Source organism: Gymnoscopelus microlampas, assembly GCF_963454915.1.
Source record: "Gymnoscopelus microlampas genome assembly, chromosome: 11".
Classification (NCBI taxonomy): Eukaryota; Metazoa; Chordata; class Actinopteri; order Myctophiformes; family Myctophidae; genus Gymnoscopelus; species Gymnoscopelus microlampas.
In genome coordinates, this window is record NC_139948.1 from 55,165,700 (window position 1) to 55,189,724 (window position 24,025).

Consider the following 24,025-nt stretch of genomic DNA (forward strand, 5'->3'; position numbering starts at 1 on the left):
AAACGTAATAGGTTGAAAACGCATATGAACAGGACCTCCCACCTCTAGGGGGCGACACAATAATAATAATAATAATAAGTACCAGCGTGTCCTGGGGCGTCTCCATGAGGGCGGTGTCTAGGCGGTGGGAGGGGTTCTGGACGGGGGTAATAGCAGGAAGGGGCGGGACTACGTTCTGAAGAGAGGAAAGTCTGAAGACCTGGTCTGGATCTGGTTTCTCTCCTGGAATGCATTGATTATAATATGAATGAATTAATAATCATAATATGAATACATACAATTATAATATTCATTAATAATAACAGTTCTCATTCACTGCCATGAATGAATGAATGAATTCCTCTGTCTGGAGGTCACTTTTTCTTTATCTTCACAGAAGCACAGTGAAACCCTCAGTGATTAACAACCATCGAGGGAAGCACAGTGAAACATTAATGGTTACCTAGGTGACAGAGTGACATAATAATAATAATAATAACATGAATGGTTACCTAGGTGACAGAGTGACATAATAATAATAATGGTTACCTAGGTGACAGAGTGACATAATAATAATAATTGTTACCTAGGTGACAGAGTGATATAATAATAATAATAATAATAATAATAATGGTTACCTAGGTGACAGAGTGACATAATAATAATGGTTACCTAGGTGACAGAGTGACATAATAATAATAATGGTTACCTAGGTGACAGAGTGACATAATAATAATAATGGTTACCTAGGTGACAGAGTGACATAATAATAATAATGGTTACCTAGGTGACAGAGTGACATAATAATAATAAAATGAATGGTTACCTAGGTGACAGAGTGACATAATAATAATAATAATAATAATAATAATAACATGACTGGTTACCTAGGTGACAGAGTGACATAATAATAATAATGGTTACCTAGGTGACAGAGTGATTGGAAAGGAGACCACAGGAAGGGGTTGAGGGTCAAACTCTTCTGGAAACACTCTGAGCCTTTAGTCTGTCGGTCTGTCTGACTGTAATAAACAACCATAGAATATACACACATTATATACACACTGTAACACACACACTGTAGACAGGTTGCCATAGTTAGTCCCCCCAGGAAAGCGCGGAGAAAAAGTCTAAAAAGGCAAGTCTTGATTCGGCGGCTTATCGTTAATATTCGGCGGGCATTAAAAAACAACCTGAAATGAACAGTTATCAAGCAAAAATAGATCAAGTTCTAATAATCAAGTAAATTCCATAATGAAATTGTATAATGAATTGTTATACCATTCTAAAACAGTAAAATACAGAGGAACATAGTCATTGAGTCAATGTTACTGGTTATAAATAGAGGTGGTCCCATCAGGCCCATAGCAAACACTGATCCAATCATTTTTTATTTTTGTATTTATGCATGTAGAATGCATTTCACCATTGATTTTGTAGAAATACAAGACAATATGTCTGAAAACACTGGCTTACAGTTGAATTATTGGCGACTAAAGAAATATGAATTAAAGAAATTAAGACAAATACTGACAATGCCTGAACATTAGCTTGCAGTTATTGCACGTTAGCCAAATGCAATAATATTAGGCTTGTCATTCAGGATGGGAAATAATAAAGTTATTTTGAGAAGAAGTCACACTTGAAGTTGAACATGAAGGAGAGGGTCAACATGAGGGAGAGGGTCCCTCTACAGGGAATTACTTGATATCTGGCTGCACGGACAGACACAAGAATCACAGCTGCCATTAATTAGTGCTGTTCAGTGTTGATTGCCTAGTGGTCAAATTGGGGTCAACTAGCCATCGTTAACTTGCTTTGAAGTTGGGCTCTTAGTTGCAGCACTCTCACTCTCTCTCCCTCTCTCTACCTGCCTGTGTGTGTGAGAGGAGGGGGAGGAGACAGAGAGAGAATACTTCTCCATACCCAGATTTGTCTTGTTTTCTGCACTATGCCTTGTAATCCGCGGACGGCTTTGAAATCCGCGGATGGCCTTCAAATCCGCGGTAATTTCCGCGACCGCGGAATCGCGGATTCCTGGGGGGACTAGTAAATATAATATACATCATGTAACTATGTGTCTATCTATACATAGTTACATGATGCTAGGTCAGACCACACCACGCAAAGTCTCTCTCGTAGCAGAGATACGGTGATGAAGTAATAGTAATAGATTACCAGTCGATGTGTCCTAGCAGAGATAAGATGCAGTAATAGTAATAGATTACCAGTAGATGTGTCCTAGCAGAGATAAGGTGATGTAGTAATAGTAATAGATTAGTAGTAATAGATTACCAGTAGATGTGTCCTAGCAGAGATAAGGTGAAAGAAGCAGAATCTCCAAACTCAGTAACGATGTCTTCATGGCTCTTCTGTTTGTTCAGAACTCCTCCCACTAGAACCTGCTCGCCCTCTGCAAGTCTGGAATATATAAATAAAATATAAGTAATAATAAATAATAAATCTAAGTGAAGAACAGTCTGCTTTACAGTGACATCTGACATCTGGGATTTTGGAAGTGGCACCAATATGGACAATTCTGGGTGCAGACCGAGCCAAAGCTTTGCCTGCATTTCATGCCTTTACAGGAGCAGACGTCACTGGGAGATTTTCTAGGATAGGCAAACCTACCTGGTGGAACAGCTCTAGTACCTCAAAGCTGGTGATGATGTCCTCGAGGCTCTGAAGATGCTTTCTCAAACCAGTGATGTGACAGAGGATCTGCTAACTACAGTAGCTAAGTTTGTATGCACTGCATACTTACCAAAGGGGGGGGGGGGGGGGGGCATCCCTGAGCTGAGATGGCATCTATTCTGCAAACACATGGCAGAAGGGGACAAGCTTCCACCCACCCTTGATATGTCCTAAGAGTCCATATCCAGGCCAGAGTGTGGAGTCAGGCACACAACGCTCAGCAGGAGTTCCTTGACCCAATCAACCATGGCTACTACAAGGACAAGGATGGCCAGCTGAAACAGTTACATCTGAGTCCCTCCCAGCACCAGAGGCAACCATTGAGATGGTCAGATGTCACTGTAAAGCAGACTGTTCTTCACTTAGATGTTCGTGCAGATCAGTGGGGCTACCCTGTACGGAGCTATGTCAGTGTACTGCTGACTGCCAAAATGATGAAGACTGTCAAGATACATTGGCTAGTGACAGCAATGATGATAGTGAGTAGAGGTGCTGCGATCATGATTTTTGAGATCCGATCCGATTCCGATCAGGCAGCATAAAACCGATCCGATTCCGATCAATTCCGATCCGATATGGCACGGCAATTAATATTAATATTTATTTTACTAAATGTTAAAAAAGAATTGATCAAGTGATATTACTCAAACAGAGAACATAACCTCCACAGAATAATAGTCAACAAGTTCCACAACAGTAGTTTAGAAAAACTGCCCCATTTATTATTAACCAGTGCCAATGGGTTCGCTTTAACCTAAACAGCAGCATTAAATAAAACACAAAATAAAATAAAAGATCCTGTGTAACACAAACTTGGCTTCCGTTTGACATGGTCATTTCAGGTAAAAAAAAAGTTACATATATAAAAAATAAATAAAATCCCTACAATACAATAACAATACACACACAATATTGTCCAACTGTAATATTGTCCAGGGCTCCAATTCTGCCCAAAAGCAATGCTACCATTGGTCTACTAAAACAATAGGGTGAACAAATAACAAAACCTATTATTAATAGTGCAAAAGTTCCACAACAGTAGGTTATGAGAAAAACATGTTTTATTTATTTTTATATATGCGACTTATTTTTTACCTGAAATGACCATGTCAAACGGAAGCCAAGTTTCTGTTACACTTACACAGGATCTTTTCATTTATTTTGCATTTTATTTAATGCTGCTGTTTAGGCTAAAGCGAACCCATTGGCACTGGTGATGGGGTCCACCCAGTGCGAGTGCGCAGTCAGACGTTGAATGTGTTGAAATCCGACATTATTTACCACCTACAGTGGCTGGTCATCCAGCACTAAACTGGGCAATGTGCTCTGTTATTTCTTTTGCCTTCTTGCTCTCTCTTGGGAGTTTTTCACGCTTTTCAAATGTATCTTCCAACGTTGGTTGTTGGGGGCCAGCGTGTGGTCGCTTTTTCTTTTCTGTAGCTTTATGGTGTTTTATAAGATGATTAATAACGTTGGTCGTGTTGTAACGTGTATTGACGTTGCCACCGCGTGGGACGTCTTTTAGACACGACTTGCACTGGGCTGTTGGGTCCTTTTAACACGAAATACTCCCATACGGCTGACATCGCTGCTTTCTGCTCGTACCGTAGCTCTGCTTTGTGTCGGAGAGTCTCCAGTCGTGCTAATAACAAACACTGGTGCGATCACATGGCCGCTACATGCTGGAGCCAGTGTTGCCATATTTTGTGAGAGAAATAAGCGACCAGGTCTAGGAAAACAAGCCCAAAAGAAGCAACTAGGCCACGGGCCCACGGCACATGAGCACTGTAAACCTATTTGCTATTATGCATGGCTATTTTCAAAAACTCTTGCAATAAAATTTGGAATGTTTGGAATATTTTTTTGAAACATTCTAACAACACAAATGCTCCACTGGGCACAAAACATTTATAAACATATTTGAGAACTACTGGTTTAAATAATAATTTAAAAAAATTGGAAGCAAGCCAAAATAAGCAAGTACACAATAGAAATAAGCCCCAAAAACCGCAACGCGCAACTGCCGATTTTTACAAGCAACTTTACAGAAAAAGAAGCCCAAAGTTACTTATACTAAGCCGACATGGCAACACTGCCTGAAGCCAACGTGCTGGGAGTGGGAAGGATCAAAGTGCTGGAGCGGATTACTGGAATGGAGTGCTTTAATCGCAGCGTTTTATCGGTCATTTTGCTGAAATCCGATCCGATCCACATTTTTTCATTGATATCGAGCCGATATCCGATCAGTAAATCGGATCGCGGCATCTCTAATAGTGAGGATGATGTATAGACTGGTCTAGTTTGTGTTTGTGTAAATAAATGACGCAACCTTGTGTCAATGAGAGAAATCATCTGTCTCTGTCTCTTCAGATAATCATATATTACAATTCTAGATTGTTATGTAAATATGTGCTATTGATCACTGATTTTAATTACAGTAGCACTATTGGATTTCCTGAAAAATGTAGATTTAACCACTTGAATCATGATCCTATGTATATATAAACTTTATTACAGGCTCGTGGCCCACAGGGTAGAACAATACATCACATTTAAAAAAGAGAGGAATAAAAAAGATAGAAAATACAGGTCTATTGCCCATCCCCACAGATCATAGTCTTTGCATACAATTCATTCAATAAAAACTATTTTTTTCTTTCTTTTTTTTTTACCGATGACATCATCACAAATGGAAAGAAAACAATAAAACTAAGAGAGGCACTCGCGCCAGCGTCCTCTTATCGTAGACGTGTACCTGACAGAGCTACGTCCAGGGTCCGTCAACAGACATATTATTCCATTCAAGGAGCGATCCAGTCTGCACATGAATTTGTAGGTCAGGTTCCTCAGCAGAGCCAAGAAGGTTGTTAGACCCAGAGCACAAAAGAGCTCACTGGCTCTTGTGCTCCTCGGCTTCTTTAACATAATTCTTAGACAGTCGTTATAGGCTACTTGCAGTTTGCGTAAGCTCTCCTTCTTATATTTCACCCACAATGGGGCTGTATAGAGAGGGGTACAGTAAGCTCTAAACAGATTTACCTTAACCTCAGTAGTACAGTGGTGACATTTCCTAACCAAAATATTGGCTTGTACATATAGCATTCTCCTCTGTCTTGACATATCCTCATCATCCTCTAGGGTGTCAGTAATGATATGCCCAAGATATTTTGTACTTTTAGACACACACATAGCTGGACCAGCCAGGAAAAAGGCAGGGAACTTGAGTTCCAGGTCATCCCTAGTTCTACATATCAGGACCATGCTCTTCTTGGCATTATATTTAATATCAAAGTCCACACCATAAATAGAACAGATGTTGAGCAGCAGTTGGAACCCACTGCTACAAGGGGAAAGTATGGTAAGGTCATCCGCATACATAAAATGATTCAAAAGTGTATCACCAATCATACAGCCTGTTCTGCAATCTAGTCATAGTCAAAATAATGGAAAAACGAATATTACACTTTCCATTTGTTCCCCCAAAATCAAGGATTTTGACCCAAATCTGTGCCATAGATCATTTGTAAATATTTTTAATTAGCACTATTGGATTTTTTTCTGACCCTAAAAATGTAGATTTAGCCACTAGAATCCAGAGCCTACGTAATCTAGAAGTCGAGATATTGAAAAACGAATATTCAAAGGTCGCCATTTTGCAAAATCCAAGATGGCCACCATATTGGCTTCTGCGCAAATGAAATGATGGATTTTCTGATTTGTTACACTCTGAAGTTTCCAAAAATGTATAGTTTTCCTAATCCCCCGAAAATTTGAACGAACCTTCTTTTTTGGACATATAGAACTGGACTATATCCAAAAATGTGTTTGACAAAAGCCAGCCTCCTGGTGGCGCTATAAAAGGCAGATGTGAGAAATGCAGGGCAAAGGTTTTTCTTTGGCCTGTAGGGAGTGCACATACAAAGTTTTACACATATCGGTGCAGTTATAGGTAAAAACACGAATCGGCCTGTAATAGCGCCACCATGGATAGAATAGAGATACTGTGTACCGATTTGCGCAAAAACATGTTTTTTGCACAAATCGTCCTCCTGGTGGCGCTATAACAGGCCCATGTGAAACATTTGTGGCAGAGGTTCTGCTGTGGCATCCAGGGAGTGTGTGTGCACAGTTTCACTGTGAGCAAGCCAACGGTGCCGGAGATTAGCCGTTCACAGACAGAATGACGGATGGACGGACAGGGGGCAAAACATACTCTCGGCATGCCTTTCGGCCTGGTGGAGACAATTAAACAATAAAGCCAAAAGCATACTCCATGCGTGGGTGTGTGTGTGTGTGTGTGTGTGTGTGTGTGTGTGTGTGTGTGTGTGTACACTTACTTGGATAGTTCTACGCAGCACTTGGCCAGCAGGTAGCGACACTGAGGTGTAGAACAGCTGTGGGCCTTCAGCAGTCTGTAGGCTTTATAAGGTTTTCCTGAGCGGTAGTAGCATGTAGCTAACAGGTACAATGCTTCTTCTGAATGCACTGAAACACATAGAAACACACTGTTAGCATGTAGCTAACAGGTACAATGCTTCTTCTGAATGCACTGAAACACATAGAGACACACTGTTAGCATGTAGCTAACAGGTACAATGCTTCTTCTGAATGCACTGAAACACATAGAAACACACTGTTAGCATGTAGCTAACAGGTACAATTCGTCTTCTGAAAGCACTGAAACACAGAGACACACTGTTAGCATGTAGCTAACAGGTACAATGCTTCTTCTGAATGCACTGAAACACATAGAGACACACTGTTAGCATGTAGCTAACAGGTACAATTCGTCTTCTGAAAGCACTGAAACACAGAGACACACTGTTAGCATGTAGCTATTAGCTACATGCAACATTGTGAAAGGACGCATTCATGACACCGTCGTGGCGTCCATGGGACGCACTAGAGTCGTCACCAACAACAAATTATTATTAGTGCACGATAAGTATCGGCCCGATATCAGGAATTATGACGTCATCCCGATAAAACCGATAACATTAATAATAGCTCCGATAATATAATATATTTGTCAGCTGTGATCTGCATGGACTCTCTCGGTTAGACACTGTTGTACTGGAGAAGTATAACTCTCGGTTAGACACCGTTGTACTGGAGAAGTATAACTCTCTGTTAGACACCGTTGTACTGGAGAAGTATAACTCTCTGTTAGACACCGTTGTACTGGAGAAGTATAACTCTCTGTTAGACACCGTTGTACTGGAGAAGTATAACTCGGTCAGACACGTTGTGTGGAGACTCTCTCACACGTTGTAGCAGCAGCAACAGCTGTGTAACATTAGCAGGTTAACGATGGCTCGTTGAGCCTATGCATTTGACTCTGATTTGACCACAAAGGCAATCAAAAGCAGTAATTAATGGCAGCTGTAAGTAACCGGTTGTCTATCGTCTGTGTCTTGTGTATGTTTAATAGCCAACTGAATGTTTTCTGTAGCCTAGAGATGTCATCCTACTATAATTCTAGTAACCTCACGGAGGCTGTGTCTTGGGTGCACTCTTGATCAAACTGCGCATGCGTCGTTGCCAGGTTTCGCGAGAGAAACAAGCAGCAAGGTCTATGAAAACAAGGCCAAACGAAACGAACCCTACAAGCAACGAGGTCTATGAAAAGAAGGCCACATGAAGCGCCTTCACGCATATACCTTGCCTCTTGGAAAACAGCCGATCTACAAGCTCACAACGCGTCCCCACACCCACCTGCACTTTCACCTCAGCCTGCTGCCTTCCACACCATAGACCCCGCCCACTCTCTGAGTACATTCTGGAAACACACCAGACTTTTCTCGCACACACAATGCACATTAGTCGCACTTTTAGATCCAGTCCTATTTTAAAAGTCTGCGTATGGGGGACTCGCGTATCCTTGAAACAAACGCGCTGTACGATCTCTCTGTGCGTGTGTGTGTGTGTGTGTGTGTGTGTGTGTGTGGGGGGGAGATGATCGCCCCACAAGTTCAACTTGGGTCCGCGGCCGTGTATGCGTCGACACACACGTGTGCATGCACGTTGGGGAGGCAGTGTCACAATGTACATTTGTCTTTGCGCGACGCCCGTGTGTGTTCGTGACGGGCCACGGGCCGCATGGATGTACCGTGGTGTGTGTGTGTGTGTGTGTGTGTGTGTGTTTGTGCGCGCTCGCGACGGCCGACGGGTGTTTGTGTGTGTTCTGTGCCTCCACGACGGGACACGACTACAGTACAAACTCACTTTCGATCCCTGATAAACTGTCTGTTCTCAGCGCATAAGCCAAACTGCACACTTTGGGTGCTCATATTCTCCTACGGGTATGGTCTAGTATCAAGTAATTCCCTTAGGAGGGTAGACCCTCTGCCTCATGCTAAACTTAAAGTGACTTATAAGGTTCCACTTCTCCTCAAAAAGACAACTTTATTTTCCTTTCTCAATGACAAGCCTATATTATTATTGAATTCTGGCTATGTGCAATAACTGCAACCCAATGTTCATAGGCATTGTCAGTATTTGTCTTCATTATTTCTTGAATTCCTATTTCTTTAGTTGCCAATAACTCCACTTTAAGTCTTTTATTGCAAAAAAAATTCTACATTCATAAATAATACAAAATTAAAAAATAATAATAATGATTAAATGTATTCTATTGGTCAAAGCTGTGTTAAATCCACCTTTGCCCACTACTAGTATTTATTACCATAAGGTGTGCTAATACTACAGATTCATATACACTTGAAAAAATATATTTATGATTTTTTAATATATGTATATATATTTATATATTTGTATCATCGGTTATCGGCAATTGACAAAACCGTCCCGGGGGGCACCGAACGGGTCCAAGCACCGGGCACCACGTAAGGTGTGAATTTTTGTGGGACTCATAAAATGTCCCTGGGACCCACATCTAAAAGACCACCCATTACATTAAAAACCTGCAACACTAATGATGATGTGAGTGAGTGAGTGAAGTGAGTGAGTCTCTCTCTAACCTTCAGCGTAGAGCCTCTCAGCCAGGAACACAGCATCCAGATAGGCGTAGTGGTTCAGAGCCTGCCAGACTGCAGCCTGTCAACACAATATGATAGAATATTATAAATATGTAACATATGAATGTATATAACATTACATAATAGAATATAGTAATATTATATATATATACATATTAAGCCTGCAACGATACATGTATTCGTATTGAACCGTTCGATACGAGGGTCTCGGTTTGGTACGCGCTACGAACCCGCAGAGAAACGCAGCCCAAAACACACTCGCCCCTATGTTTTTCGCCGACCGAGGCCACCAGATATACCCGGGGTGAGTGGCCCTCATTTATCAACGCAGCGTATAAACCGCCGTATATTTTTCCATATATTCGGCCGTACACCAACGTCGAAGTCACATTTATCAACGCATCCTACACAGCTGATCCGAGCTTACACTTGGTCCCAGCGTTGATAAATGTCACGGCTGAAACGAGCGTCATTTAAATAACACGCCCTTAAATATTCTCAAAACGCCCCGATTTTACGACATGAAGACGAACCAGAATACAACCAAAGACATGAAAAGCCAATAAGAAACAGTCAAGCTCACAACGCGTCGCGATGCAACGCTGGCTTGTGAGCTTGTAGATTTGCTATTTTCAATACAGACAGATCTACAATCTTATCTGAATGACTGTTAAAGCAGTTTGTTTAAATTACTTTATAAAATTATATATTTTCACAGCGATTATTTATTAGTGTAGATATACACATTTAGGAGTGGATTATGTGTCCAGATGCTTGTCAGACAGTCAGACAATGGTGCTCCGCAGGTCTAGAATGGAATAAACGGGTGCAGCCAACGTCAACAACTGGTCTCGACCAGACGTGAGATCTCAGCGTAAAGTAGGATGAAGCCCACGTCAGGATATATTGATAAATGCCGAAAGGTGCGGTGATCACGCCGTACGCTCATTATTCGGGCTGCACCGCGTTGATAAATGAGGGCCAGTGTGTTTTGGGGCGAGTGTTTTGGACGAGGCGTTCTTGTAAACAAGCAGTGAATTAAATCACGTGTTGCCGGTGGAATACAAGTCGGAAAGAAAATAATCAGGAGCTCAGCAACATAATAAGAGGATACATGAGCTATCTGTGCTAGCTGCAAAGTGTGCATATTTAAGTATTTTAAAACAGTGAAAGCTACCGAGGAAAAAGAAACAGAAAGGGATAGACCCCCCCGACTCGAACTAGCGACCACGTTGTGAATAATTATAAACAAACAACCTCCTGGTGCTTCCAAGTTGGGGGGTAGTTTGACCAAAAGGTATTGAAGAGGAGAATGTTATGGTCATCAGAGATCAGAGGATTTAGCAGCTGCCATTCTGATAATGTTAGGAGAATGGACCTGGACCAGACAACACTACGACCAGGTGTTTCCAAATGGACTGCAGTCTGCACAGAACCCTATCCATCAGATCCAAAGTACACCCAAAGACCATGTATTATGCAAGTACATCATGAAATGGACCAATGTTTCTCAGCTGCATTATATTTGTTATTAGTGTCTATATGTCCTCTGAAACAAAGGGGTTTATAGTGAAAACGTACTTAAGCTGCTTTATAAATAAAGCACTTTGAAACTGAAGATGGCCAATGTTGATGATAATTGATTGATAAAAAAATAAATAAGCCCCCCCATGCAACGTGTCCTTTTTGCCACACATCTACACTTCATGGAGAACAGTTTTTGTACCGAATTAACCGAAATAAAGTCATAAAAAACGGAAATAAAAGGGGAATAACCGCGAACCGAACCGCAAACCAAAAATGTTCGCACGCGCAATGGTCACACATGCATACGCGCACGTGCTTTTGTATCGAAAAAGTATCGAACCGTGACCCCAAATTATTGAATTGAACCAAACCGAACTGTGAACCGTTGCAGGCTTAATATATATATATATATATATATATATATATATATATATATATATATATATAACATATGAATGTATATAACATTAAATAACAGCTGAAAAAAGCCAACCAACAGACAGAAAATGTGTAGATCGGCTGCTGAGGTCCTGGAAGGACATAAAACCATCAGTACTAGAGGTCCTGGTAGGACATAAAACCATCAGTACTAGAGGTCCTGGTAGGACATAAAACCATCTGTACTAGAGGTCCTGGTAGGACATAAAACCATCAGTACTAGAGGTCCTGGTAGGACATAAAACCATCAGTACTAGAGGTCCTGGTAGGAGATAAAACCATCAGTACTAGAGGTCCTGGTAGGAGATAAAACCATCAGTACTAGAGGTCCTGGTAGGACATAAAACCATCAGTACTAGAGGTCCTGGTAGGACATAAAACCATCAGTACTAGAGGTCCTGGTTGGTATAAAAATAAACCCCTTCATTAGCCTAACATCCACCACTTCATAGGTTGCCTGACAACCAACTAGCCAATCACAGCTCTGAAGAAGAGACCTTTAGAGCATATTCATTTATATAAATACAAATTAATTTATATAAATACATATTAATGTATATAAATACGTATTAAAATACATACACATTTATATAAATACATATTAATGTATATAAATACATATTAATTTATATAAATACATATTAATTTATATAAATACATATTCATGTATATAAATACATATTAATGTATATAAATACATATTAATTTATATAAATACATAATAATTTATATAAATACATATAAATGTATATACATACACATTTATATAAACACATATTAATTTATATAAATACATATGAATTTACATAAATACATATGCATTTATATAAATACATATTAATGTATATAAATACATATTAAAATACATACACATTTATATAAACACATATTAATTTATATAAATACATCCCACTGCACTACATGTAATATCACAGTCATTCTAGGGCTGGGATAGTGTCTGTTAAGTTGCTTGCAGCTAATTGTGTGTGTGTGTGTGTGTGTGTGTGTGTGTGTGTGTGTGTGTGTGTGTGTGTGTGTGTGTGTGTGTGTGTGTGTGTGTGTGTGTGTGCGCGCGCGCTAACTAACATTTATCTCATAAATCATATTATTAAACATGAGCTTCTAAAACACAACATTTAATAAAGACTGAATGTCAACATTATTAAATATCAAAGTATTAAATGTTACTTCATATCAATACAGACTAAAAAGGCCTTTGATCTGATTTCAAGGAGATTAAAACATCAGTACAAATATAACTAATATTAGTATTATTATTATTTAGTAGTAGTAGAATTATTATTAATAGCAGCAGCAGTAGATATATTTACTGTATTTACTGTACAGTATGATATGTACTGTACTGCTACAGGCTAGCAGAGAGACGTTAGCTTAGCTTAGCCAGCTAAGCTTCAACATGAAACCAACTTAAAAGTTGTTACACACTGTTCAACGCACATAAACACTGACAGCAGGTACACGACCTCAGCTACACAACTACACAACCCAACGACACAACTACACAACCATTAATAAACATATAAATGATATTAATGCATTATAATACATTCATAAACATATACATGCTAACCCACTCCGCAGGCCTCTGACCCAGACAGCGGTCTGTAGTTCAACTCACAGCCGCTCATAGAGCCTCTTAAGGCCCATTACGAACCTCTCTCACTCCGCTGTACACACACACACACACACACACACACACACACACACACACACACACACACACACACACACACACACACACACACACACACACACACACACACACACACACACACACACACACACACACACACACACACACACACACACACACACACACACACACACACACACACACACACACACACACATCCACTGAGAGCTCTACCGGAATCTGTAGAACGGCCGCAAAGGGTCCGCTGTTTACCTTTTTCACCACATCTGATCTATAAACTAATGGTAGATTATAAAGTGTTCAGATGTTTGAGGATGTTCCGGAACCCTGACTTTATGGACCGGCACGAAACAACCCGTTTAAATGTGTTTTTTATTCATTTAGTTTATGCCTTGATTCACATTCTACCCAGAAAACCCCTCCGTCTGTCTGGGTCCACTGCTCTGTGAGACATGGCCACAAGCTGACTAAATAACACATTTAAACGGTTGTTTCGTGCCGGTCCATAAAGTCAGGGTTCCGGAACATCCTCAACATCTGTACACGTTATAATCTACCATTAGTTTATAGATCAGATGTGGTGAAAAGGGTGATCCGCAGACCCTTTGCGGCCGTTCCACCGATTCCGGTAAAGCTCGCGGTGGAACCTCATCTCTGCTGTACAGCGGAGTGAGGGGTTCCTTAATGCGGCTAAAAGAGCCTCCTGTCCCCGCAGGCCTCAGACCCAGACAGCGGTCTGTAGTTCAACTCACAGCCGCTCATGGAGCCTCCTGTCCCCGCAGGCCTCAGACCCAGACAGCGGTCTGTAAGTTCAACTCACAGCCGCTCATGGAGCCTCCTGTCCCCGCAGGCCTCAGACCCAGACAGCGGTCTGTAGTTCAGACTCACAGCCGCTCATGGAGCCTCCTGTCCCCGCAGGCCTCAGACCCAGACAGCGGTCTGTAGTTCAGACTCTCCCCGCATCAACAGCTCACCTGAACGGGTTCCTGCAGCACCGTCATCCCTCTGCTGCTCTGCGGGACTGGATGCTCCTTCTGTCGGCCTTTTTACCTCTTTATCTTTATTCTTTATCTTTATTCTTTACTCTTTAGTCTGCGTGTCTCCTCCTGACCTGGACCAACCATAGAGCTATAGAACCATAGAGTTATAAACCATAGAGCTATAGAACCACAGACAGAGTTAAGGGACGAACAGACGCTCTGAAGCCGCAGGTTTGAACATTCACGACCGTTAAGAGCCGAACGTCTACGAAGATACCCGAGCGGAGGGGGCGGGGCGGGCCGAACATCTACGAAGATACCCGAGGGGAGGGGGCGGGGCGGGGCGGGCCGAACGTCTACGAAGATACCCGAGGGGAGGAAGGGAAGGGGAGGGGGCGGGGCGGGCCGAACATCTACTAAGATACCCGAGGTTAGTAACTACTAACTACTTAGTTAGTAACTAACTTTACTTAGTTAGTAACTAACTTTACTTAGTTAGTAACTAAGTACGTTTACCCAGGTATTGTCTCAAGTACAATTTTGAGGTATTGTTTTTACTTAACTGGAGTATTTCCAATTTTCAGTACTTCTCCTCTTTATACTTTTTACTCCACTACAATTATTTGAAAACTTTAGTTACTAGTTACTTTGTAGATTTTGATTATTATCACAAAACATACATTAACCACTCCAGCCCTATCGATTCAGCAGATCTACAAGCTCACAATATGTTGCCATGCGACGCGTTGTGAGCTTGTAGATCTGCAATTTTCAAACGATTTTCATACATTTTATACATTTGATCCTCCTAATAGGAAGGGAGGAGTAGTACCCTACCTATTATTAGGAGGATAAAATGTATGAAAATATTTTTGAACATTTTGCAGAATGTTTCAATGTTCAAAATGTATAAAACTATTGTAGATCTGCTATTTTCAAATGACCAAAATGTATATAGAGCTGAAGTGGTTAATGTATATGTTTTGTGATAATAATCAAAATCTACAAAGTAACTGTATATAACTATCAAAGTAATTATACTCTGTATTATAATAATCTTTAATATTATCTGTATCTATTATTATGATCTATTATGATTATCTGTATCTATCATAGATTATCTGTATCATAATCTGTATTATAATAATCTGTATCTATCATAGATTATCTGTATCATAATCTGTATTATAATAATCTGTATCTATCATAGATTATCTGTATTATAATCTGTATTATTATAATCTGTATCTATCATAGATTATCTGTATTATAATCTGTATTATAATAATCTGTATCTATCATAGATTATCTGTATTATAATCTGTATTATAATAATCTGTATCTATCATAGATTATCTGTATTATAATCTGTATTATTATAATCTGTATGATTAATCTGTATCTATCATAGATTATCTGTATTATAATCTGTATTATAATAATCTGTATCTATCATAGATTATCTGTATTATAATCTGTATTATAATAATCTGTATCTATCATAGATTATCTGTATCATAATCTGTATTATAATAATCTGTATCTATCATAGATTATCTGTATTATAATCTGTATTATTATAATCTGTATGATTCATCTGTATCTATCATAGATTATCTGTATCATAATCTGTATTATAATAATCTGTATCTATCATAGATTATCTGTATTATAATCTGTATTATTATAATCTGTATGATTCATCTGTATCTATCATAGATTATCTGTATTATAATCTGTATTATTATAATCTGTATCTATCATAGATTATCTGTATTATAATCTGTATTATAATAATCTGTATCTATCATAGATTATCTGTATTATAATCTGTATTATAATAATCTGTATCTATCATAGATTATCTGTATTATAATCTGTATTATTATAATCTGTATCTATCATAGATTATCTGTATTATAATCTGTATTATAATAATCTGTATGATTCATCTGTATCTATCATAGATTATCTGTATTATAATCTGTATTATAATAATCTGTATCTATTATAATATGATCTATTATGATAACCTCAGAGTTTCAGGGAAAGACTGACCTGCACAAGATGCAGAGTGCAGAAAGTGCCACAGGAGGGCGCAGTTTACCGTATATTGTTAACAAAGTAAGTACATTAAAGTCTTTATTGTCACGTCACTGGTTTCCATCATACAAAACGCATATCATGATGATTGAAAGGAGACTTTAAACTAGCGACTGGAAGCATATAGAATTTATGACATTTTTTATTATGGTAAGAAAATCTAGTCTAAAGTTTGTCAAAAAACCAAGTGAATTCACTTGCGTTAAAATAAATTATTTCCGACACCGCAGGTCGGCGCAGGGTAAAACAGCGCCACACTCTGGCCATTTATAAGCTTCCGTGTTGGCCTCATCGAAGCCTTGGCCCTTGGGCAGAATGTATTAAAAAGTGGATAATAGCGCCCTCTGGTGGGTGATCTAAGTGTAGGTCGCTTTGGCTTTATTTATTATTAACGTTAATTTAACTTTATACATTATAAATAATAACTACTGTTTTTATTCTTTACTAAAAGACTGGAGATTATTATTATTATTATCATTTAACACAACTGTTGGATTCATTGAAATAAAGAACAGTTTTACATCGTTAGAGGAGCTAGCTAGCCTAGCATGCTAACATGCTACCGGATGTAAACACAGTTAGTCAAAATAAAATGTCAAAAGCGAAACTTCTTTCAAACACATCCGGTTTAGGATTTTCAGAATAAAACCATCGTTGCGTGTCAAGTTACGCGTCAAAGTTCTGACGTCAATCAAGCTTTTCCGCTTGATTTTCAAAATAAAACCGGATGTCTTGTATGGAGAACTGAGCATGCGCAGCTTGCGTTAGCTGTAGCCATTGTTAGCTTTATTTTATCTTCATGCTATTATTAGGTGTATTACATGTTGTATTGTTGTATTAAAAGATAGAAGATTATTTAACACAACTGTCGATTGAAATAAAGAAAGTTTTACAACAAACACAGGACTTGTTTTTACTTATATTACTTGAGAAGCTAGCCGGCTAGCTGGCTGGCTAGCTGGCTAGTCGGCTAGCGGATGTAAACACAGTCACATTGCAAAATAGAGATTTCCGGTGTGTTGAGAAGAAATCAGTGACCTATTGTATTCTGTGACTGGTACTACTGCGGCTGCGCTGTTGCCGAAAATAGCAGATCTACTTCGGCTATTTTCGTCTATTTTCTGCGCGCGTTCACCGTCGTACGGCTAAAATATAAACCGACTTTTGTTGAGGGCTGAGCATGCGCAGCTTGCGTTAGCTGTAGCCATCGTTAGCTTTATTTTATCTTCATGCTATTATTAGGTGTTTTACATGTTTCATTGTTGTATTAAAATATAGAAGATTATTTAACACAACTGTCGATTGAAATAAAGAAAGTTTTACAACAAACACAGGACTTGTTTTTACTTATATTACTTGAGAAGCTAGCTGGCTAGCGGATGTAAACACAGTCACATTTCAAAATAGAGATTTCCGGTATGTTAAGTTGAAATCGGTGACCTATTGAATTCTGTGACTATGTACTACTGCGGCTGCGTTGTCGTCGAAAATAGCCGATCTATATGAGGGGCCGTTTAGGCCAAAAATAATGAAACACTTTCACACACGCTAACGAGACAGTCTTATACTTACTACTGAAATGCTTATACATTCAATTTTGAGACACTTTCACACACGCTGATGAGACACTCTTACATATACTACTGAAATGATATACGTTCAATATTGAAACACTTGCACACTCACTACTGAAACACTCTCACATACATACATACTTTGTAAATCGATGCACGTTCATATATGAAACTTTATACATACTCATCTGAACACTTACGCATACATATGAGAAACACATACACATACATATATACTTCTGTGTCATATACACATGCATATGAAATGCTTGCACGCATACAAGTTAAACATTTATACATTTTTATCTGAAACACTCACACATACACGTATGAAAAGGCTGCATGCATATTGCTGAACACTTGTACATTTACAACTGAATTTCTTGTATATTATTACAAACTAAAATGAAAACTTTAGTTGCATGTGCAAGCCTTTCACATGTATTCATACGAGTAATTTCAGTAGTATGTATAAATAAATTCAATAATATACATACACATAATTTCAGTGATATGTATAAGTGAGTTCGGTATTATGTATAAAAGAGTTTCACATGTATTCATACAAGTGATTTCAGTAGTATGTATAAATGATTTCAATAACATACATACACATAATTTCATTATAATGTATACAAGAGTTTTACATGTATTCATACAAGTGATTTCAGTAGTATGTATAAATGATTTCAATAGTATATATACATAATTTCAATAGCATGTATAGATCATTTCACTATTATGTATACAATAATTTCACATGTACGCATACAAGAAATCTCAGTAGCATACGGAAGTGGTTTCAAGGTGACCCTTGTGACCCCAGTAGTACAGCAGCTTAATGGCAAATTACAAAAGAATCGTTCCCTTTGTGATGCAAGCATGTAATTTGGCACAGATACTCTCTAAGGGCCACTCTTATGGAAAAGGGCGCTCGCCACTAAAAAATCCAAGATGGCGCCCATTCTTTTCAAGATGGCCGCTACCTTAGCAGAGAAGATAGTGATATAATCTTTCAGGTTGTGATACAAGGATGAAATTTGGCACACATACTCTGTAAGGGTCACTCTTATGGAAAAAGGCGCTGGCCGATCAAAAATCCAAGATGGCGACCATTTTTTCCAAGATGGCCACCACCTTAGCGAAGCAGTAGTGATATAATCTTTCAGGTTGTGATACAAGGATGAAATTTGGCACACATACTCTGTAAGGGTCACTCTTATGGAAAAAGGGGCTGGCCACTAAAAATCCAAGATGGCAACCATTTTTGAAGATGGCTGCCACCTTAGTGGAGCATATAGTGATATAATCTTTCAGGTTGTGATACAAGGATGAAATTTGGCACACATACTCTATAAGGGCAACTCCTATGGAAAAAGGGGCTGGCCACAAAAAAATCCAAGATGGCAACCATTTTTTAAGATGGCTGCCACCTTAGCGGAGCAGGTAGTGATATAATCGTTCAGGTGCCTCTGTGGATGGAATCAAATGCGTTTTTTAAAGTCTCTGAGGCATAGTACAGCAGTCAGGTTATCCTTCTTCACCTCCTCTATCAATCTCCTTAGGGCCAAGATCTGGGTTACGTACTTCTCCCCTCCAGAAAGCCATTTTGGTTCTCTCTCAGGTGAGGGTCGATGGCCTGCCGAATCCTGTTTAGTATCATTCTGTTGTACACCTTTGCGGTGATACATGTCAGGCTGATGCCTCTGTAGTTGTCAGGCTTTGAGAGGTCTCCAACTGTAGGCACTGGGATGATGTTGGAGAGAGACCATATTTCAGGCTGGTTGTTGTGCAGTAGAGCAAAACACCAACACACCTAGCACCTAGCCCGATCATTCATCCAGTGCCATTTAAGTCCCATGTGATCTATACACCTTCCGGATAAGTATAGATACAAGTTATGAATAGCCCCGCTTACCCTTGGCTCGGCTCTTCCGTGCTGGCACACCCTGTCAATTCAGGCACGGGTATCTAACTACATCTACTAACTATTACTAGCTAATTGACCAGAGCTGTTAGACAGCATTTGGGACACTGATAAGCTATACTATTACTACAGTATTAGTAAAACTAGCATTTGGGACACTGATAAGCTATACTATTACTACAGTATTAGTAAAACTAGCATTTGGGACACTGATAAGCTATACTATTACTACAGTACTAGTAAAACTAGATTAGCTGACATTGAGATACACAGCAGTGATGCCACAATTGTGCCCTGGTTGCTCAATGACATTCACTCTATTATAATAAGCTATATACTGTAAGACAGTGGTACAACTCCTGGAAGTCACCTTGACTGGCGGCCATGTTGATTTTTTGGGGTGGTCAGCTCTCCTTTTCATAAGAGTGGACCTTGAAGAGTATTTGTGCCAAGTTTCATCCTTGTATCACAACCTAAAAGATTATATCACTATCTGCTCCGGTAAGGTGGCAGCCATCTTAAAAATGGTTGCCATATTGGATTTTTAAGTGGCCAGCGTCTTTTTCCATAAGAGTGGCCCTTACAAAGTATGTGTAACAAATTTTATCCTTGTATCGCAACCTGAAAGATTATATCACTATCTGCTCTGCTAAGGTGGCAGCCATCTTAAAAAATGGTTGCCATCTTGGATTTTTAGTGGCCAGCCCCTTTTTCCATAAGAGTGGCCCTTACAGAGTATGTGTGCCAAATGTCATCCTTGTATCACAACCTGAAAGATTATATCACTACTGCTCCGCTAAGGTGGCAGCCATCTTAAAAAATGGTTGCCATCCTGGATTTTTGATCAGCCACTGCTTTTTTTCCATAAGAGTGGCCCTTACAAAGTATTTGTGCCAAATTTCATTCTTGTATCACAACCTGAAAGATTATATCACTATCTGCTCAGCTAAAGTGTCTTGAAAAAAATGGTCGCCATCTTGGATTTTTGAGTGGCCAGCGCCTTTTTCCATAAGAGTGGCTCTTATAGAGTATGTGTGCCAAATTTCATCCTTGTATCATAACCTGAAAGATTATATCACTACCTGCTCCGCTAAGCTGGTGGCCATCTTGAAAAAAATCGTCGCCATCTTGGATTTTTGATCGGCCAGTTACTTTTTCCATAAGAGTGACCCTTACAAAGTATGTTTGCCAAATTTCATCCTTGTATCACAACCTGAAAGATTATATCACTATCTTCTCTGCTAAGGTAGCGGCCATCTTGAAAAGAATGGGCGCCATCTTGGATTTTTTAGTGGCGAGCGCCCTTTTCCATAAGAGTGGCCCTTAGAGAGTATCTGTGCCAAATTACATGCTTGCATCACAAAGGGAACGATTCTTTTGTAATTTGCCATTAAGCTGCTGTACTACTGGGGTCACAAGGGTCACCTTGAAACCACTTCCGTATGCTACTGAGATTTCTTGTATGCGTACATGTGAAATTATTGTATACATAATAGTGAAATGATCTATACATGCTATTGAAATTATGTATATATACTATTGAAATCATTTATACATACTACTGAAATCACTTGTATGAATACATGTAAAACTCTTGTATACATTATAATGAAATTATGTGTATGTATGTTATTGAAATCATTTATACATACTACTGAAATCACTTGTATGAATACATGTGAAACTCTTTTATACATTATACCGAACTCACTTATACATATCACTGAAATTATGTGTATGTATATTATTGAATTTATTTATACATACTACTGAAATTACTCGTATGAATACATGTGAAAGGCTTGCACATGCAACTAAAGTTTTCATTTTAGTTTGTAATAATATACAAGAAATTCAGTTGTAAATGTACAAGTGTTCAGCAATATGCATGCAGCCTTTTCATATGTGTATGTGTGAGTGTTTCAGATATAAATGTATAAATGTTTAACTTGTATGCGTGCAAGCATTTCATATGCATGTGTATATGACACAGAAGAATATATGTATGTGTATTTGTTTCTCATATGTATGCGTAAGTGTTCAGATGAGTATGTATAAAGTTTCATATATGAACGTGCATCGATTTACAAAGTATGTATGTATGTGAGAGTGTTTCAGTAGTGAGTGTGCAAGTGTTTCAATATTGAACGTATATCATTTCAGTAGTATATGTAAGAGTGTCTCATCAGCGTGTGTGAAAGTGTCTCAAAATTGAATGTATAAGCATTTCAGTAGTAAGTATAAGACTGTCTCGTTAGCGTGTGTGAAAGTGTTTCATTATTTTTGGCCTAAACGGCCCCTCATAGATCTACAAGCTCTCAACTATAATGATGATTAACAGATTATAAAATATTATTTTAAATATTATTTATTCTACAGTTAATCTAACCCATAGTGATGATTTAACAGATTATAAAATATTAGTTTAAATATTATTCTACTGTTAATCTAACCCATAGTGATGATTTAACAGATTATGAAATATTAGTTTAAATATTATTCTACTGTTAATTTAATCCATAATGATGATTTAACAGATTATAAAATATTATAGTTTAAATATTATTCTACTGTTAATCTAACACCGGTCGACACATCCGTGGGGGGATATGCGCACATGATCAATGCCCACAACCCTTCCCGACCACTCCGGTCGGCCACCAAGGGGCGACTGACTCCCCCGCCACTCAACGGTCCTTCTGGTCGATCGACACGGTCACGACTTTTTTCTGTTCTGGCCCCACAGTGGTGGAATGAACTTCCCACTGATGTCAGGACAGCAGAGTCACTGCCCATCTTTCGCCGGAGGCTGAAAACCCACCTCTTCAGGAAACACTACCCTTCCTCTTTGCCTGGCCTACTTGTTGTTAACTAGTTGTACGAATGCTTGTTTTATTGTTGAATTGTTTATTGGATCTTGTTTAGTCAATACAATTATTTGTTTTTAGCTCCTGCTCATTTGACTACTTTGTCTCATCTGTTTAAGGAAATAGGTAGCTGATATATTGCACTTTTACCTTAGCGCTAGGTATGCTCTTGGTTGCTTGTTATTGCAGAAAATGCACTTATAACCTCTGGTGATTAGTAGCTTTCGTTCCCTACCTTTGTTGATTGCACTTATTGTAAGTCGCTTTGGATAAAAGCGTCTGCTAAATGACTGTAATGTAATGTAATGTAATGATCTGGCAACCCGGGAGGCAGTTTGTCCCATAGCTGGGCAGCCCCGTAACCATGGCGACAGTGTTTTACACTAAAACACTAATAAGAAGCTGAGATTTGATGAAATTGAAAAACGGGCTTCACAGTTAAGTTCAGATGGTAATGGTCAATGGCTGTGTGCAAAATCAGAGCAATTGGTCCAGCCACTGAGGAGAACCGGGTAGCTTCACTCACATACTTGCGATTCATTACTGGTGATGGTTATCTCACACATCACTGCCTGCTATATGTGAAAGTGGGTTGGACATCTCTCACAGTTCGTAGAGAGCAACACTGTATTTTATTTATTTATAAGGCCTTATGTGGTAAACTTCCTTTATACTTATCTTCGTTGTTAGATCTGAAAGTCACTGGTCATGCAACACGTGCACAGGCACACATCAGATATACCTGTCCAACTATGAATAGTGAGCAAGGTAAGACTGCATTCGTGCATTATGCTCCACATAAATGGGAATCAATTCAGAACTCTTTAAAACTGTCTCAATTGGTCTCAATAGAGAAATGTAAAGTCCTTATTGAGGACACACTACATAGTGACTGTACCTGCTTCGTGTAATGGCTAGTCTTGCATTTATGATCTTCACCGTACTGAGATTCTGTTGCTTGTTGCTGTTGTATTATCTGTATTGTTGTATTATTTATCATTGCTGTATTGTATGTGTTGTGATCAGGGTGTCCTTGAAAAAGAGAGCTTGCTCTCAACGGGCTCCCCTGAATAAATAAAGGAAAAAGAAAAAAGATACTCACGTACTCACCTACTCCACTACCACTACAGACAGAGGTTACTAGAATTATAGTAGGATAATGATGATTTAACAGATTATAAAATATTAGTTTAAATATTATTCTACTGTTAATCTAATCCATAATGATGATTTAACAGATTATAAAATATTGACACACGTTGA

At 38.9% G+C, this 24,025-nt stretch overlaps 1 protein-coding gene across 1 annotated transcript in view; it reads right to left on the minus strand.

Annotated features, from left to right (window-relative positions):
- cdc27 (cell division cycle 27) overlaps window positions 1–14,524 on the minus strand; it is a 42,657-nt gene extending 28,133 nt beyond the window's left edge. The window contains exons 1-6 of the mRNA XM_084071565.1: window positions 14,286–14,524; window positions 9,654–9,729; window positions 7,011–7,158; window positions 2,275–2,400; window positions 904–1,001; window positions 83–222 (exon numbers count right to left, since the gene is read on the minus strand). Of these exons, the coding sequence (XP_083927691.1) occupies window positions 83–222; window positions 904–1,001; window positions 2,275–2,400; window positions 7,011–7,158; window positions 9,654–9,729; window positions 14,286–14,312 (615 nt within the window). The 5' untranslated portion in view covers window positions 14,313–14,524. The remainder of the gene's footprint in view (window positions 1–82; window positions 223–903; window positions 1,002–2,274; window positions 2,401–7,010; window positions 7,159–9,653; window positions 9,730–14,285) is intronic.
- Window positions 14,525–24,025: the final 9,501 nt, after the last annotated feature.